Raw genomic sequence first — 18,473 nt, 5'->3', positions numbered from 1 at the left:
CCCCCAGCTCGAAGCGAGGCCTGAGCGGCTTGCCGCTTGCCCTCGCTGCTCTCCCACCGGCTCTCTCCCCCCTCCCCCCAGTTCGAAGCAAGGCCTGAGTGGCTTGCCGCTCGGGCCTCGCTGCTCTTCTCCCCCCCCAAAGCGAGGCCCCAGCAGCTTGCCGCTCGGCCTCGCTGCTCTCTTCCCCCCCCCAAGCGGCGTCGGCGTCGAGGGAGGTCGCAGAGCGTTCCCTGCGCATGCGCAGGGGACGCTCTGTGACTTTTGGGGGAATTTAAGTATCCCCCCGATAGTTTTTTAAAGTTTTAAGATTTTTGTGCACACCTGGGGACCGCCCCACGTGTGCACAAAACTCTCCCTCCCCCCCAGGGGCCCCCGGTGCGCGGATTTAGGTATCCGTACACCAGGGGCGACTTCAGAATTAGATATATAGATACAAGTTGAGCTGTAGCTGCAGTTTGTAGGCAAACAGTAAACAGTAAAACAAGACACATTAGTGTAATGTTGCTATTGCTGAACTTGTCACTTAAACAACTGGTAACAACCTAGCAGTTCGAAAGCAAGAAATTGCAAGTAGATAAATATGTACCACTTCAGTGGGAAGGTAACAGCGTTCCGTGCGCCTTGGTGTTTAGTCATTCCGGCCACATGACCACGGAAACGTCTTCGGACAGCGCTGGCTCTTCGGCTTTGGAACGGAGATGAGCACCGCAACCCTGGAATCGGATTCGACTGGCTTTCGAGCAAGGGAACCTTTACCTTTTTTTAACAATCTTATACACAGTAACTTGTGACCAGTTCTGAAATCAGTGTTGCCCAGTTTGTGGTGTGTTTAAATATGCCCTTCTTCTTTCAAGACATCTAAATGCAGACTTCCCTGGAACGTTGTATTTTAAGGATCCAGTATCTCAAAACAATATCTAACAGTCCCCAGAGTATACACTTTAACAAGCAAAGGAAAGTACTTGCATCCAAACCTGGAGGGAAAATCTACACAAACTGTTCGTGTTAATTATAATATAAACAAAACCTGCCAAGGGAGCAGGATTGGCAAAATGATGCAATTCTGACCATCAGTTCTAGCCTGACATGTCCAACTGACCACCCCAGTCAAGGACAAAGTATGAATTATGAATGAATTTTATTGTTACGGCACCCAGCCAGCAAAATAAAACCATAGAAATACAAATAAACTACAATGGCCTAATAGTAAAATTTCCAAAGTGCAACAAGGTACTAAAAAATAACATTATACAATCATTTTGGTCGCTAAAACCAGACTTAAGATTACAATAAAACACGATAAAAGGAAAGGAACTAAGATGACTTGGAAAGAGTAAAAGTTAAAATCAAACAGTCCTAACCGAAGTGACAACCAGGGCACTGATGAGCTTTTATAACCAAGGAGCAAAATTTTGCAATCTGATGGAGCGCTGTATGTTCAAGGTTAAAAAACAAGTTTTCCATCTTATCCTGATCAGACGTGCCTGCCAAAAAAGGCTCAATGAGTTTTGTGCGTGCCTCTTCAAATAATGGGCACCTTAAGAATACATGCTCCTGAGATTCGATCTCCCCCAACGCGCACATACATAACCTCTCTGTTCGGGGTAATTTAACTGCAGAAGGTAAGGCAGAGCATCTAGCCAAAGTGTAAGCCCTTCTGAGTTTACGGGACTCCAGAACAGCTAAATATGGGGCCTGTGCAACAATGTATTTATTACTAGTTGGCGCTATAAAAGTTGGAGACACCTGTAGATCTAGTTGGCGTTCGGTGTCCTTGATCCTCTGCTTAATTTCTAACTTAGCTCGGTCACCACCCATTTTCAAAAGCGCTTGAGGAGAATACCCCAAGAGTGAAATTTTTCGCTTAACAGCGACCAGCCATTCAGATTCAAAGGAATCAGTCAGAATCAGAGGCACTAGTCCACACGGATTTAAATTTATCTTCAACCAATAGAAGATGGAGTGTAAGGCAATCATGGCTTCGACCTTCAGCATGCCCGTCTCTAGCCTTACCATTGCATTAGATACGCATCTAGGAACTTGAAGCACTGCTCTTAAAAACTTCGATTGAACTAGCTCCAAGGGGGCATAGCTAGAGGAAGGCGCTCCAAGCAGCGTACCATAAAGCATCTGGGCAAGTGTTTTAGCCTTAAAAAGTTTTATAGCTGCTGGTACAAAGTATCCCCCTTGGGATCTGAAAAACTTAAGTATACCGTGAGAGGATTTTTCACCCGAGCATGCTGCTGCCTGGCTATGGGCAGTCTTAGATCCAGAGGCTTGGATGATCATGCCTAGGTAGCGAAAGCTAGCTACCTGTTCAAGATTCTGGCCGTTTACACTCCACTTTCTTAATTTGGGTCTCCTGCCAAAGGCCATCACCTTTGTCTTCGCATAGTTAATATCCAGCTCCTGATCACTGCAGTAGCTAGCAAACTTCTTAAGTGCCCTTCTCAATCCAATTGGGGTTCTAGAAAGAATAACAGCATCATCGGCATATAAAAGTATAGTGATGGAGCGCTGAGCCAGTTTAGGAGGGTGAAAATCTACATCATTTAGACATCCAACAACATCGTTGAGGTAAAAGTTAAAAAGCGCAGGCGCTAACATACATCCCTGCCTAACTCCCTTTAAAGTGGGAATTTTATCAGTCAAATGCCCCAACCTGGTATATCTAACCCTCAAAGATGTTTGTTCATGAAGGGCACGAATGAGCACTAAAAGTCTCCTGTCTATTGTAGAGGCTTCAAGTTTTCTCCATAATATAGATCTAGAAATGGAGTCGAAGGCCGCTTTAAGATCAATAAACGCAGCGTAAAGTGACGAGGGGCCCTTGCCAGAGTATTTGTCAATGAGATGCCGAAGAAGAAGGCAGTGGTCCATTGTCGACCTACCCTGCCTAAACCCGGCTTGCTCCTGGTTCAATATATCCTCTTTCTCCATCCAATGTGTAAATTTTTCCAGAAGATGTTTGGCATACAATTTGCTAATGACACTTAGTAAGCTAATAGGCCTGTAATTTGCAGGATCTTTTTGATTACCTTTTTTATAGATAGGAACAACCACCGCCTCCCCCCATTCGCTTGGCACCCTCCCTGTTCTATCGATATAGGTAAAAAGGTGTGCTAGGAAGGGTGCCCACCAATTCATATTTTCCTTCAGAAACTCAGGAGGGATTCCATCAAGGCCGGGGGCCTTTCCTCTTTTAAGTTGGCCTATCAGTGCTGAGATCTCTGCTGGGGAGACTGAGGGCCAGCTAGGCAGGTCACTGAAAACTGTGGACATAAAGGAGGGGGTATGATTATCATGGTACAAGTTCTGGAAATGAAAGATCCAGGTTTCAGGGGGAATATAAGATTCCCTCGTTAAGGTACTATTTCGCTTTTGATTGGAGACCATCTTCCAAAACAAAGCGGAGTTCTTTTCCTTGGCAGCTTGGATTAGAGCCTTCCATGCTTCCCTAGCATAATCTTTCTTCTTTCTTTTAATTAAATTTTTATAAGATCGTTTTTTTTCTAGTAGGGCTAGGTAGGCACTTAACTCTCTCGTGGCATAAAGACCAATGTAATTAGCATAAGCTCGAATAAGTACTCTTTTTGCCTCCAGGCAATCTTTGTCAAACCAAATCTTTGACTTTAGCTTGCAAGGGGTGTGGGCTCTCTGACCTACCTTCTGAAACAGGAGGGGCGTGAGATTCTTAATAAGTCCGTCGTATAATGTCAAAGGATCCTCATTTTGACTTACGTTTGAGAAGGCAGCAGCATATTTTTGAATATCTTCTGCTGCCAAGATTACCTTTAAATTGTTTGCTAGATCGCTGGACCACCTAGCAGAACGTCTTTGTTGTTCAGACCCTCTCCTTTGGGGGGAGTACCAGATTTCCCGACATGGCTCCTGTGGGGTGGCCCATAACTGTAAAGATAGAGGGAGATGATCTCCGTCTAAATATGGCAGAATTTTGAAACTTTTTACTTTGGGTAACAGGGATGTGCATACTAGATGATAATCTAGGGTGCTAGCCGCCACTCCTGACATATAAGTAAAACCTCCGGGGTAGTCATCTGGTGTGGAACCGTTTAGAACTTGGAGATTTGTTTTAAACATTAGCTTCGCCAAGCATGCACCTGCGTAGTTGGATTTTCTGTCTTTAAATAGTCTAGGTAGGAGCAGGCTATCCGAACCCTCCAGATGATCTCTAAAGAATAGCCTATATTTAGCATCTAATGAGGGATCGTCTGGACCCATACGGGCATTTAGATCTCCCAATACAAGGATCATCGCTTTAGGGTGTGATTCAACTATCGATAGTATATAATTCTCTAGGGATGCCCAATTCTTATCGATATCAATTTTTTTATATAATGGGGGTAGGTAGCTGTTTATTATAATCAAACTCTCTCCCTTCCAATGAAGTGCTATTGCCATTGCCAGCTGATCTAGAGGCTGCAGTTCCTTACAGGAAACCCTTAAAGATGTTGAAATTAATATACCCAAGCCTCCTTTCATCCTCCCCCGTTCCCTACCCTTAGCGGCCTTCATACTATAAGATATGAAACCCTCCAATTCCAGGGGTAGATCAGTCCATGTTTCTTGGACTGCCAGCACTTCCGGGATATGGTGATGGCTAAAAATCATCGGACTTCTGGATAGCCATTTGAACCATCCTGCAATGTTCCATGAAATTATTCCCAAACCCCTTACAGGTTTTGACAACTTTCGTTCTGGAGCCAGTCATGCCAAGGTTGTACCATCCCGGGGGCTAAGGGACAATTCGATATTAGGATCTCGAGCCAAGGGCTGTAGATCTGACTCCTGGGCACTGATGGACGCAGGGAGTACCAGTTGATCCTCAAAGTATGAATTAAGTGTTTTAACCTTTGATAGCCTCTAATAGAGTAAAAACGTACAAGACATTTTTTGAATAACCAAGAGGCATAAAGATTCCTACTGTGATGCAATAACTAATTAAGGTTGCATCTAACAATAGATTGCAGCTCCTACTGTGTCAACAAGGACTGGAAAAAAATCATCTTATTACAGGCAAGTATTTTTTGTTCTGTTTTTGAATTTGTCTTCTTGTATGCCAGTGGCTTTGTGTTTTGCTAGGTACCAGTAGCTTACTTTTCCAAGGTAAAGGGTTTTGTTAGTAAGCAACGACCATACATTTACTTTGATACAATACATATGCATACCCAGAGTGGGATCCACCCGTCTACTGCAAGAATCGTGGATCTTTCTCACTTTCACCTCTCTCTGCACAGCTGTGCCCAGCAAAGTTGATTCCTGAAGTATGCAGGACCTGTGTGGCATAATGGCCATATGAGTCAGCAGGCAGCAGTGAAGAAGGAGAAAGGGGATAAATGCTCCCTCCATTTTATCAGTGACGCTGCACCGCCAGAGGAGGCAGGAAGGGTGGTTTCGCACCCTTTGCCCCTCCTCACTGAAGCCTGCTGACCATGCAGCTATTATCCCACAGTGGTTCAAGGAATCAACTTTCCAGAGGTGGAAATGGCTGCCGGGGGGGGGGGGGTTAATCCATGAAAGCCAGTACATTTTGCTGATGGATCACTCAACCCAACCCCACAAGGTGATATTTGGGTGTCAGCATGCAGTACACCTTGTATGTTCAGAGACATAGATGAAATAAAAGTTGCACAGCCCAACAGTGGGTTCTGGAGGTTGTTACTGAAGTCAGAGCAATTGCCGTTGACATTCATAAGCTAGCTCTGGAGGCTTCCACCTGGCATTCTTTCAGCCTATCTTCCCCCCAAAGAGATGTGTGCTAGCTACAAGCTTTATCTTTGTCTTTTTAACTTTTTAAGGGCTGCAAATAATCACTTGATGGCAGTGTAACCCATTGGTTAGAGTGTCACAATAAGATCTGGGAGACCCAGGTTTGAATCCTCACTTGTGCCATAGAAGCTTGCTGTGTGACTCTGGGCTAGTCACACACACTCAGCCTAACCTACCTCACAGGGTTCGTGTGAAGGACAGGAGAACCACATAAGCTGCTTCTGGTTCCCACTGGGAAGAAAGGCAGGGTATAAACAAAGGAAATAAACTGCTAAGTAAGATCTGCATTGCTGCTGGCAAGAGAAGAGATTTTCTGTGACATAGCTTGTCACTGCCCCTTGGAAACCAACCCCTGAAGTTGAATCTGCCCACATGCGAAATTGAGAAACTTTGGACTGCACGACTCTAGATTTAGAAAACAGAGCAGACTCACCTTTTGTGCTGCAGTTAAAGACGAAGTACTGAGAGACAGGAAGGCAGATGCTGTAAAAAGGAGTGGGGCTCAAAGCTCTGGGGACAACCAGGGAAACCAGACTATGGGGAAATCACCATCACCTCAATCTTCACATTCCTTTTTGTCAACAACCGAATATGCCAGGAGGAGGAGGAAATGGTAACCTGAACTTCTTGTGCAGCAGACGCCTGGCACGGCACTGTAGCATTCCATGTTTGAAGCTGCACAGCTCACCGGCACACTCAATGTATTATACACTGTACGTGAGCACACTGCCTCCATTTCTACCTCCACGGTCATTCTAGTCCAAGAATTTTTTAAAGCAATGAAACCCTTTAGCATGTATGTTCTCTTGTATCCAGCTTTATATATAAAGAATGCATATTCTTCTTAAGCTATCACTTCTTCAGAAGTGTCCTCTTCTCTCCCCTGGGCAAATTGTACTTGTTAGAGCAGTTTTTCCATTGATAAACTAAAACTCATGTTGCAGCTTGAACATTAATACATTTTCATTCCAGGACAAGCTTCCATGGATCAGAGGCTACCTTATCAGATGCCCACAGTGGGTCCTTCCCAACAAACATGAAGTACTGAAGGGGAAAAAACTGATCAACAGCACCTCAAAGCATCTCAAAGCAGATGTAATCTTGTCTGCAGTACTAAGAGGCTTACTCTTCTCTGAATCTTGAGCTACCAAAATACAAGCAAGGAGTAACTAGGGGCCCCATTTGACCAAAGAACCCTTCGTTTTAATTGCTTAAATTTGCATACATTTGCATCTGAATAGCTCTGAAGGGAAAAAAAGGGTTTTAGTTTTAAGTGATGCATGAATGTGTCATAGCAGACACTATTCCATAAGAGGTCGTCACTCCTATTAGACAGGAGGAGGAAGAATGCATTTACTAAGAAAGTGCCAGCTACCCTCCTTTTTTGCTAGAAATAAGTTTAAGTTTTAAAAACCACACATGCAAAACTTGGCTGCCTGATTAAATGGTGGCACCATTTCTGATGAAACAGTGGCTACCTGTACTTCCTCTGAAACAGGCTCAGGATCACACATGCTTAATGCTGGTATGGGACACATTTCAATTATTTATTTCCCATCTATAAAGATGCATTAACCCCTATGCAAACATGCAATTCCAGTGGAAAATTAGTAAACACAGTAGATCCACAAAACTCTTGTCCCAGGTGGATTACAAAGCCTGTAGATTGTTCACATGCAAAGACTTCATATTTTAGTTTCCTTGACGTAGAAAGACATTCTTCGCTATGGCATTAGTTGCATTAGACATCCCAAAGACTGATACTGATGCAGAGTATTCAGTTTCAATAAGAAAGTTTCTCTGTAACCAGAGGATAGTATGGATGCAAGACTGCATGGATGAATAATCCAGGGGATTTTTTAGCCCTGTGGAAATGTCAGAAAAGTCAAGACTGCTGAGCTTTACCTTTTGTGCTGGGAGCTCTGGCTGCTGCAGCTGGATGGGAATAGCATACCTACAGCTTACACTGTCAAGGAACGAATGGGGATGGTGGAATACTTTGCGAAGTCAGTGTGTGTGGAGGGATTTTATGGATGTTTCCTAGCCAGCATGGTCAAGGCCAGAAAAATTATTTAAATATTTTTTAGACATCTGAAATGTTTTAAATCGTTTGAGAGAAGACAAACCAGAAGCTAGCAAAAGTCCTTATGAAAAACACTGAGTACGTACAGTTCATTTTATGCGTTCCTTGAAACATACTGAAGTGTTAGCTTAACTGGATCGCAGGAATTATATTTTATATGTTACAAAGTGGCAATTGCTGCTTATATTAAAATCAAAACAGAAAACTTCAATTTTGTACAGGTTGGCTTTAAATAAAATAAGCAGGATCTAAAACAACGCAGGTGGAAGGCCACTGCCAAAGAGGAGTTTCCAGGAACTTGGTGTTTTCCATTTGGAAGACTTAGCAGGAGAACTGCCACTCTGCTGGATTCAGAAAATAAAAGTCACAACAAAATATTGCATTAATAGAATTGCATTAACCCAACAACATGCCTTTGCTGACCCTCTACAATTCAATTAGCAAACTATTCAAGTCAGCTGCATTCTGCTAGCCGTAAGGGTCTGGGCCAGTGAACTTTCATGCTGTGTTCTAGGGAAGGAAAGTGAGAAGTGGGTGACATCCTTCTCTTAATGATAGTTTGTCCACCTCTACCAATTTTCCTCACAATAGAGAGTGACAGGAAATTTATATCCCACTTTTCAATTTAAAAACTGTTGAACTTGAGAGTGGTTAATGAAAATACACACCTAAATCAACTAAGCAATAGTTTAAACCAGCTGAACCCACAGCAGTGATTCCAGCCATAAATACAGCTGATGGAAGCCAACAGTGAAGTCTAAGAATCCAGGCCAGTTCTTCACACAAACTGAATATGTATCCTATAGGGTTGCCAGATTTTCCCCCCCGGGGGGGGGGGGTCGAGGGTTTGCTTGCTTTAGGGCCCCCTCGATCCGTTGGCCCAGGTCCCAAAGTGCCTGGATCAGGCCAATGTGACCAGCATGACGATGTCACCTCATGCCGGGTACATCGCTGCAGGGACACTCTAGCATTCAGCCTGAAAACTCTATGGTATCACGCCAGAAGATCCCATGAGCTTCTCCCCTCCCCCGCTGGCAAAAGGTAGGGACCTGGCAACCCTAGTATCCTGGAAGATACCCCAGAATCTTCTGCAATGCACAGAGGTTCTGTAGCAAACAAAAACTAAAAGCAGCCCCTGAAAAAAAAGGTTTGAAAATCTCTAGATGGCTCAAACTCACACCTGTCCCTGTTCGGAGAGCACAACACTAACTTTTATTGTGTCTGTGTGTTCCTTCCCACCAAACCTCACTTCACTCATGTGTGGAACATGAACAAAGATTTCCTGGTTTCAAAAGTCTTTTAACTACAATTTTGTCCTGATGTCCAGATGACAGTGCCTTGACAAATGGGAGATTGTTTCTTTCCCACAAACCAGGGTTACTGCTACATGTTGCTGCATCATGGCAATGTAGTTAGCTTGAATATTTCTGAACCCAGGAAGTCTTTGATCATGTTCCATCCACACAAGAGCAGCAACGGGCAGATGGAAGGAGTGTGTGAGCATGACAAAAAGACAGGCTGCGGCCTGTTACAGACAAAATTTCTCTTCATGACTTCTGAATGCAGCCTCCTTTTCAACTTCCACTAAATGCAGTATTCTGAATGGTAGCCTCACAGTTGTCAGTCACTGCATTTGGCATCTGTTGGAGGCGCTGTGGCTTGGTCATACAGTACCTACTTCATACGCATGTACTCCCAGGTTCAATCTCCCAGTAAAAGAATCTCAGGTAAGAGGTGTGAGGAAAACTTCTGTTTGCCTGAGACTCTAGACAGCTGCTGCCAATCAAAGTAGACAATACTGAGTCAGACAGACCAAGGGTTTGACTCAGTATAAGACTGTTTTATATATGTTAATTGCCTTTAGAACAAAAAGGACAGAGTTCCACAAAACATCGTTCATAAGCCGAAATATTTCAATTTCAGAGTACAGTGATCTTTGTCATTAACTGTCTGAACTCCTGAAGCTAAAAAACTGTCATGTTTCTTCTTGGGTTTAGAAGACAAAAACTTACTTGGTTTGTAGTTACTTGAAGCCACTCATTAAGATAGTCAGCAAGAACAAGTGCATCTGGGATATTGTCCCCCTCTGAGCAAAATTTCAGCAAAACCACCATCTGAATTCCTTCTGAACAACTAGAATAAAAAACAGAGCCTGTGTAATCATTAAACAGAATATTTCCTTATAAGCACTACTGATTTAATTTGTACTGTAAACATTACAGTAATGATTCCAGAAGTAAACAAGGAAAGAATTCTAATTATTGAAGCATTTCCCTTTCTCAGCATATGCTGGATGTAACACAAGGAACCCAATAGCTTTATTCCAAGTAAGGAACCAAAGGGAGCTTCACTTCTCAAGCAATATTTGAACTGTCTCACTTCCATCAAAGTTCAAGTGTTCTCTCCACTACAGCAGGCTGGTTTGTAGAGGAAACCACGATATCTGGTGGGGGTCTAGGGTTGCCAACTTCCAGATGATGGCTGGAGATCTCCCGCTATTACAACTGATCCCTGGGGTGACAGAGATCAGTTCACCTGGAGAAAATGGCTGCTTTGGAAGGCGGACTCTATGACATTATACAAAATTGAAGTCCCTTCCCTTCCCTACCCAAACCCTGCCCTCCTCAGGCTCTACCCCCAAAATCTCCAGATATTCCTCAACCCAGACCTGACAACTCCATGGAGGCCTAATTGTGATAACTCTCGGTAGGAAATTAAAATCTACATGAAGATCATGAGAGATGAGGCAATCAGCTGTAGAAGGCAGGACACAATAGGGTCAGGAACAGAAGTTCCAAAAGCCATAATGAAGCTCAAAAATGGTTTGGAGATTAGACTGAGCCCAAGGACAGAAGTAGGGGACAAAAAACATCAGGAAGACAATTAGGAAGGTCCTTAAGTTAAAAAGGTTAACTATTAAGCCAAGGTTCCTTTATTTTTGAGTCATCCAGTTTGAGAGACCAGAAGAATACACCAATGAGTAGCTCACCAAATAGGAACTGTGTTGGAATTAGTACATCAAACATATATTCAGTTTGGAATTCTAACGTTTGGGCTGCAAAGTAGTATCAGTGCATATTATACAAATGCTAGCTGAGAGGAAGTGAGGACATTCCAATCAAGTGACTTAGAAGCTTTACAATAGTTCAGTTTCTTAAATAGTGTTAAAGCACATTATGGAAATGAAGACGGGAACAGAATCCCCCAGCTGTTCAATAAAAGTTCTTTACTAAACCAGCCTCACAGAGACTAGAGAGTTCAGGCCAAAGTAACTTCTGGAAACATGGCAATCAGCACATATTAAATACAGAACTCCCCATTACTATTTTACACACATCTCAATATTAACCAGTTACTTCCTCACCAACCTTTCAGTGAACAACAGTTTTGTGATGCCCCCTCCCGGAATGTGGAGCACTTTCTCATCATCATTTACTTCACGAAAGGTTGCCACTTTCTCCAGTTCTATCCAGTTCAATCTTTGCATTAGATCTCGAACTGTTTTCTGAACAGCAGGTGAAAGCAAGTATCGCAGTGAATTACTGTCAAGAAACCAAAGAACAGATGTATAAGATGCAAAAAGTTAAGTTACAACAGACATCAAACCTTGATTTTTAGATCAAGATGGGTAGCCATGTTAGTCTGTCTGTAGTATTAGAAAACAGCAAAAGTCCAGTAGCAGATACCTGAAGAAGTCAGCAGTGACTCACAAAAGGTCATACCCTGCCACAAATTTTGTTAGTCTTTAAGGTGCTATTGGACTCTTGACTTTCTAGTTCTATTAGTAACTCTAGTTGCCGTTTCACTATCACACAGTGAACAAAAGCAGCAAAAAGCAACGGCATTGACACAGTACTTGATCTAAATCCACCAAAAAAAACCCCATTACATGACAAAAGAAGACATAATGTTACCATTACTAGGTAGCTGGCAACATGCACACAGATAAGGGAAAGTCATACTAACTGGAATTCATTAAAAACAGAAACGTATCTGTTAGTTTAATTACTACTAAAATCCAGTCCCAGGAATCAACTTTTAAGGACTACTGGTGATTGGAGGCAAGGGAAAGAATCTGCATACATCAGCACTTCCGCTGATGGATCACTGGATCCAGCCCATTGCTTGGTATGTGGCTACTGAAGTTAAGGTTAAGGTCCAGTACACAATTAAAACCTAGATTATAGGACAAACATCCCCCTCCCCCCGAATACAAAGGTAAGAGCTGAATATCTTCAGTAACAGAAAAGTTTATCATAGTTTTCCAGTGCTTAGATTGGTGTTTTTAGTGTGACCAACTTTGGGCAATCTGTGTCAGGAAAAGTAATCAAGCACCTATATCCATTAATTACATCATTCACATGGACCTACGTGTGAAGCTGGTGATCATTACGCTGGTAAGCATGACTGCTGGACAAAAGAACAACTCTGGCAAAGCTGCAGCTTTTCACCCAGGACAGCAACGCATCGCAGAAGTGCCGATATTTATTCTTCATATGAAGGGAAGGGAAGGAAAACAGCCAGTTATAAATTATTTTGGGATTGTTAGACTTATACATAATGACACATTTTCCAAGATATTTGCTTTAATGTCTTTTAGAACATGAAAATATTTTGACTGAAAAATCATTGCATCAAAGCCTTGTCAAAATTTCAGAGGACTTTGGGTAAGCCAGTACAGCAATCAGCAGTTACTTTTGTCTAAATGAATTCTTGCAATACATTATTGCAACGTACGTTATTGTACAGGACGGCCCTAAAATCTGTGTATTGTTTTATCGTAGCCGTAAACTCAATGGGCATAATGCACATTACTGAACCAACAGCAAGTGTTCACATACGGGGGTGGGTCATGCACAAATGGAGCCACAGATTACGGTAGGAAGTCATCATGGGGAAGTTGCCACCAAACAGGTATAGAACAATTAACAAGTGTGTCAGTTTAAATCAACATGTGCTGCAACTATTGCTAGTGCCTGTTCTGGACAGCATTTCTATGAGACAATACACACTAATCCAGCAGTCTTCAACCCATAGGTTAGGAACCTGGGGGTGGGTCACAAGTCCCTACAGAGCTGCCATTCTTTGCTGGTTTTTGGAAGGACATGCTATATATAGAACAAGGGAGCCCGAATGTCCTGCCTTTCTATGCATGCTTCCATAGTGGTAGAAAGGTTTTCTCCACAACTCTGACCCAGGGCTGTTCTTCACTAAGGTATACCTCCCTGTACTTGGCTGGTGTTTCCTGCCAGTGGTCCTGGGCTCAACACTTGGAAAGGTTATAATTTAGGCTCCTTCCAACCTCTTGTCACATGCTTGCATGCTAGTAGGTCCTGGATCTGGACAGGGTGAGGACCACTGCAATAATCCATAGCCTTAACAAGATAGCGTACCACCCTGTTTTCCCTATAATATTTCATGACTTCTTAAATCCAGTGCTTTATGTTTACATGTTTTATTGAATTATTTTATAATTTTAAGTGTTATTTTTAATTGTTCAAATAATGTTTTCATGTTTCCTGCTTTGGGGACCCTGTCTGGGTAGAAAGGCAGCATAAAAATGTTTTACATAAATAAAAATAAATACATAAATCAGACCTTCCTGAATAAGTGGGATGAATTGTGAAGTCTCATGGATGTACACCAGTATCAAAAAGACTCATCTCTCTTGACTACTTTATGTGGGACAATGGTGATGTTTGTTTTTGTCTACATTCAGCAATCCAGATTGTTGAGAAATACGAGTGATATTTTGCTTTATGGATTTATATTTGCTGCCAACAGTACATGGACTGTGCACACAAATACACCCATAGGCTCAAGAATGCTATACAAGTCACTAGTTGTGAGATACACATAGATAGTGATTTGCTCTAAGCCTTACATGTTAATGAGGTTTCAAATACACAGCTATGGGCCCGAGGGAAGAAGAAGCACACATAGCCATTATTGTCTGCAAACAACAACTGAAGGAAGAGTTTCCCCCATTGATGAACTGTGGAAAGACACGCACTACACATCTCTGTTTTACATCTGAACTGACAGTTTCCTGACAGATGCATCTCTGATTACCTGGGAAAGGCAAGCTTCATCTACACATCAAGGATGTTCCTTGACACCAAACTTTCACACCTCACCAGATGCCATCCCTTGAGTTAGATATAGTGTTACAATATTGGCCAAACCCTTTAGGTAGTCACCCCTCTCTACACACACCAATGAGGTTGGTCTTGGGACGGACTTACAAGTAGGTGGATCCAAAGGATGGCTCAGTTGCCACCCACCCGAAGATTCACCTATAAAAGCTAAGGACCATGTGCTTGGTCTTTGCTAGCCGCCTTCCCCCACCTACGCCCCCTGTCTGCTTTCAAACCCCTCTTAAGTCCAGTTCTCTGTACCAAATCCTTTGTCCCTACTTAATATCTTGGTGTGCGCAGCCAAGAGACCCACACGCTGGCTGGTTCCAGCTGTGTGATAACTCCCCTAGCATTTCTATTTCTAACCCTCATTCTTCATTGAAACGAACAAGCTTCAGGGCAGATAAGTATTGCTACCCATTTACCTACCTGTGATTTCTATAGTGACTATTGTAATTCTGTATTTCTGAGGAACTTGCTTGATTGTGTGTGTGAATCTGATTTGTGTGTACGTGATTTATATATTCTTAAGTAAAAGACAGATTGTTTTGGAACACACCAGTCTTGACTCTCTCACTGGCAAAACCTTGGGATGGACTGGACTTTGGTATACACAAGCAAGAACCCAGATTAAATTTAGTCTGCCCACTGCTGTACATAAAGCAGTTTGGCTAACAAGATGAACTGAAGATCTGAATGAGCCATTCTAAAATGCCCTCTACTATAAATCACAGCCATCTTAAGATTCTTACTAGGAAAACTGTGTTTTATTACCAGTTTTTGAAGCATGACTACAGCCCATGTACAGATAATAAAAACCATCCTATGAACCACAAAATTACTTTATGCTAGGATAGAGGGATTAATCTATATCAGGTTGCACTAAGAAGTATAATAATTCAAATACTTCCAGTGGAGATACACACCTTTATGAATGGTGATCTGATCTGTAGAACCACCAGCTCTTTAGAAGGCATGGCATACACTATGAGAAGAAATAGCACAAACAGTATAAGAAGGCACACATTCAGATACATTTAATTAACAAAGCTGCAAAGGATTCCAGAAGTCAAAGCTCACTACCAAAAATATGAAGTTTGAGTCCAGTGGCACCTTTAAGACCAACAAAGTTTTATTGAAGTGTAAGCATTCGTGTGCAAGCACACTTCCTCAGACAAAATGAGGAAGGCTGCTTGAACAAGAAAGCTTACGCTTTGAATAAAACTTTGTTGGTCTTAAAGGTGCCACCGGACTCAAACTTTGTTCTGCTGCTTCAGACCAACATGGCTACCCCACCTGAATCTACCAACAAGACGTAAAACCACAGTGCAATGGAAGGTTTCAAGGTTCACCCTCCAAGAGCCTCAGCCAATCACTTTCATATGGTGAAGTGGACTGGAATGCAGAAAAGAAAAAAACTGACAGTTGAAGGTTGTTGGATTTTGGTGGAAGAAGCAGTAAGAGGTTTGCTGGTCAAGCAGGGAGTCCATTAGGGACTTCAGGTATTTTGAAGAAAGGTTGGGTTTGGGTGCAGTTTCTGTCAAAAACAGTTACAAAGCCTTTCTGTTGAAAATATTAAAAGTCTGAATCAGTCAGACATGAAACCTGCTTTGTAACTGTTATGCTTTCTCAGGCCCCAGCTCTCCACTAACTTTGTTACTGTAATACTGAGAGGGATAGAGAAAAATGAAAACAAAGAGACAGCCAAGCCATGCATACCACTGAAATGAACTGGTTTCTTAGATGTCTTCATCAAGCCTATGATTCCTTCAAGCCTATACCACCCTCATAATAGGCTAAGTGAATACTGGGTTGCACCCTGAGTCCAGGCATTGCCCTCGTTGAGATCTAGAAGGCTAAGCAGTCCAAAAAGCCTCAATAACAAAAATAAAACTATTTAAAAAACCAGAAATTTGTAGGATGTGAAATACAAGCCCGGAGTTTCGAGGTCTGGAGATGGATGTGGTAAGGCAGTTATGTCTGCAGTGCACATTGACATCTGGCATTGAACAGAAATACAGTGGACAGATATTTATTTGAAGTTTAACATGCAGTAACTAATAGAGTTCAACACACAACAGCAAGATTCCAGGAAACACCAGGTAATGTTACTTCATGTGTTTTTAAAAACAAAATAAATTTTCACAGATAAAGATTTCTGCTCCTTTCCCACATTGATGTTGTTTGGATCTCAAATATTTGCATTTTCTCTCTTAGCCCACACAAGTAACTGTCCACTAAAACCAGATAGTACAACTGGATTGAACACAAAGCACAGTTTCGTTATCCCCCGGCTTTTCTGCTGCTATAGAATGGAGGAAGAATCTACTTTGACCACCCAAAAGGGTTATGCTTGGGGTCATAGGACCTGTGTAAGCAAAAGCCATGTGAGACTGAGTAGAAACGTTGGTTGGATCCACCTCACTGACAACGCAATCCTAAGAATACTTTCCTGGGAGCAAGCCCCATTCAACGGACCTGAGTAGGATGGCATTGTGCAAGCCAGTTTAGAAGTCTGAGACCAACCTGACCATTTCATGGACACAGCTATGTAAAGGAGTCATGTCAGAACAAATGCATTCCCAGTTATTGATGCTTCGTGGTGGCATTTTAAGTGTCATGACTGTCCCTGTACTCACAAAGATTGCAGCTAGAAAGCGGCCACTATAAACAATGAACTTCCAGGTCAGATACTACTTCCCTATCAGGAATAACTCTACATGGAAAAAGGTTCAGATTCTTGAACTAGCCCTAAGAAGTAAATCTCTCTGAATAAAAGACATTATAGAATCACCACCAAAATCAATAACCAGGAGTGTCTTAACAAGATTATGCTTGTAACACCTACCTTCAGCATTTATACACAGTTCTGTTGCATTCTCTCCTGTTGTTGCATATGGATTATTTCCAACCATTGGCACAAGGCAATCAGTATAAAAGTAACCAACTTTGGTCATCCCAAGTGTGGAAATGACTAAATCAACAGCCAGCTGACCAACATTCCCCACGGATACTGCTGGCTGGAATGACATAATACAAACATAAGAATTTCAGAATACCCAAAAGCTTACTTAACCTTGTTTTGCTTTTTGACAAGAGATCAAACACTTGTATTATAGGGATGTTAATACTGACAACTATTGGCAAATTCAAAATGTACATATGTTTATATCACATTTAACTACCAAATTTACCACAATTCAAATAAGTTAACTCGGAGCACTTCATCACAAAATTCACAGGTCAAAGAAATAACGTGGCACTATTTACTTGCATATTCAAAAGTAATGATTTCCTTTGTTGGATAAGTATCTTACGCTGCAAACTAAGAGGGTCAAGCTAACAACTATATTATATTAAAAATACAAATGTTTATTAAGGTGTACACATAGCTAAAACATACTGCGGTTAAAATAAATAGTCTAAGTCTCAAACTTAAAAGGCTTATACAACCAAGTTAGTTATTATACAAATACAATTGATGGGTAAAACTTTCTGACCTAAGGACCATACGCATTTCGGCCCCTTCGGACCTTCCTCAATAGTCAATATTTTTTATATTGAAATGACACACATCCAGAAACACATGCAAAAAAACATGCATATACATATATATATGACCAGATGTTGTTTTCTGAAATTATTGAGAAAAAATGGGACCAGGGGCGGTGAGAGGCTTCCAGGGCTCAAGGTGGTTCTGGCCGAGAGGCTTGGCATGGCTGGCACCTCTTTACTACGTCCTCAATGTCTTTGTCCAGCCCTGGCCATCAGACGTAACTCCGGGCCAAGGCTTTCATGCGCACCACTCCGGGATGCGCCTCGTGAAGGGTGGTGAGGACCCATTCCCGTAAGGGCTTAGGGATGATCACTCTGCTCCCCCACAGCACACAGCCCTTGTGGACGGATAGTTCGTCCTTCCGGGAAGCAAAGGGAGCAAGGTCCGGGTCCCCTTTGGCCTCAGGCCACTCCCTTACCACCCAGTCCAAGACCCGGCAAAGAACCTTGTCCTCGGCGGTGCAGCGAGCCACTTCCCTGACGTGGACTGGCTGATCCGGGAGGGACTCCAGGAGTAGGGATGTGCATTTCGGGATCCCGAGCCGAAAAAAAAGCCGAAAATAACGATTTTCGGCTTTTTTCGGCTTTTTGGATCCCGAATTAGCAATTTATGAGCTTGTCCGAATCCCGAAAAAAAATCCCGAAAAATTCGGGTCCATTATAACCAATGGGGCCATTGAAGTCAATGGCAAAAATCCTCTTGAAACTTTGTGGGGGGCTGGGGGGGAGGGGGTTTGGGGTAGAGGCTCCAAACTTGGAGCGTGCTTACTGGAACCTCTCCCCAACATATGAGCTTGTCCGAATCCCGAAAAAAAATCCCGAAAAATTCGGGTCCATTATAACCAATGGGGCCATTGAAGTCAATGGCAAAAATCCTCTTGAAACTTTGTGGGGGGCTGGGGGGGAGG

The 18,473-nt window shown here is 42.5% G+C and overlaps 1 protein-coding gene across 2 annotated transcripts in view; it reads right to left on the bottom strand.

Moving 5' to 3' along the window:
* Positions 1 to 6,678: 6,678 nt before the first annotated feature.
* The window catches only part of PSMG2 (proteasome (prosome, macropain) assembly chaperone 2), a 16,955-nt gene continuing 5,160 nt past the window's right edge, over positions 6,679 to 18,473 (bottom strand). Inside the window, exons 2-7 of one of the 2 annotated variants that reach the window (XM_015414369.1) lie at positions 16,859 to 17,030; positions 14,937 to 14,995; positions 12,245 to 12,363; positions 11,242 to 11,415; positions 9,886 to 10,006; positions 6,679 to 8,214 (exon numbers count right to left, since the gene is read on the bottom strand). In XM_015414369.1, coding sequence (XP_015269855.1) covers positions 8,122 to 8,214; positions 9,886 to 10,006; positions 11,242 to 11,415; positions 12,245 to 12,363; positions 14,937 to 14,995; positions 16,859 to 17,030 — 738 coding nt within the window. In that variant the 3' untranslated portion in view covers positions 6,679 to 8,121. Of the gene's footprint in view, positions 8,218 to 9,885; positions 10,007 to 11,241; positions 11,416 to 12,244; positions 12,364 to 14,936; positions 14,996 to 16,858; positions 17,031 to 18,473 lie in introns of both variants that reach the window. The other variant, XM_015414368.1, reaches the window with a different exon arrangement.

Source organism: Gekko japonicus, unplaced genomic scaffold, assembly GCF_001447785.1.
Source record: "Gekko japonicus isolate JY-2015 unplaced genomic scaffold, Gekko_japonicus_V1.1 scaffold157, whole genome shotgun sequence".
In the NCBI taxonomy this organism is placed as follows: Eukaryota; Metazoa; Chordata; class Lepidosauria; order Squamata; family Gekkonidae; genus Gekko; species Gekko japonicus.
This window is presented reverse-complemented; position numbering and strand designations above follow the sequence as displayed.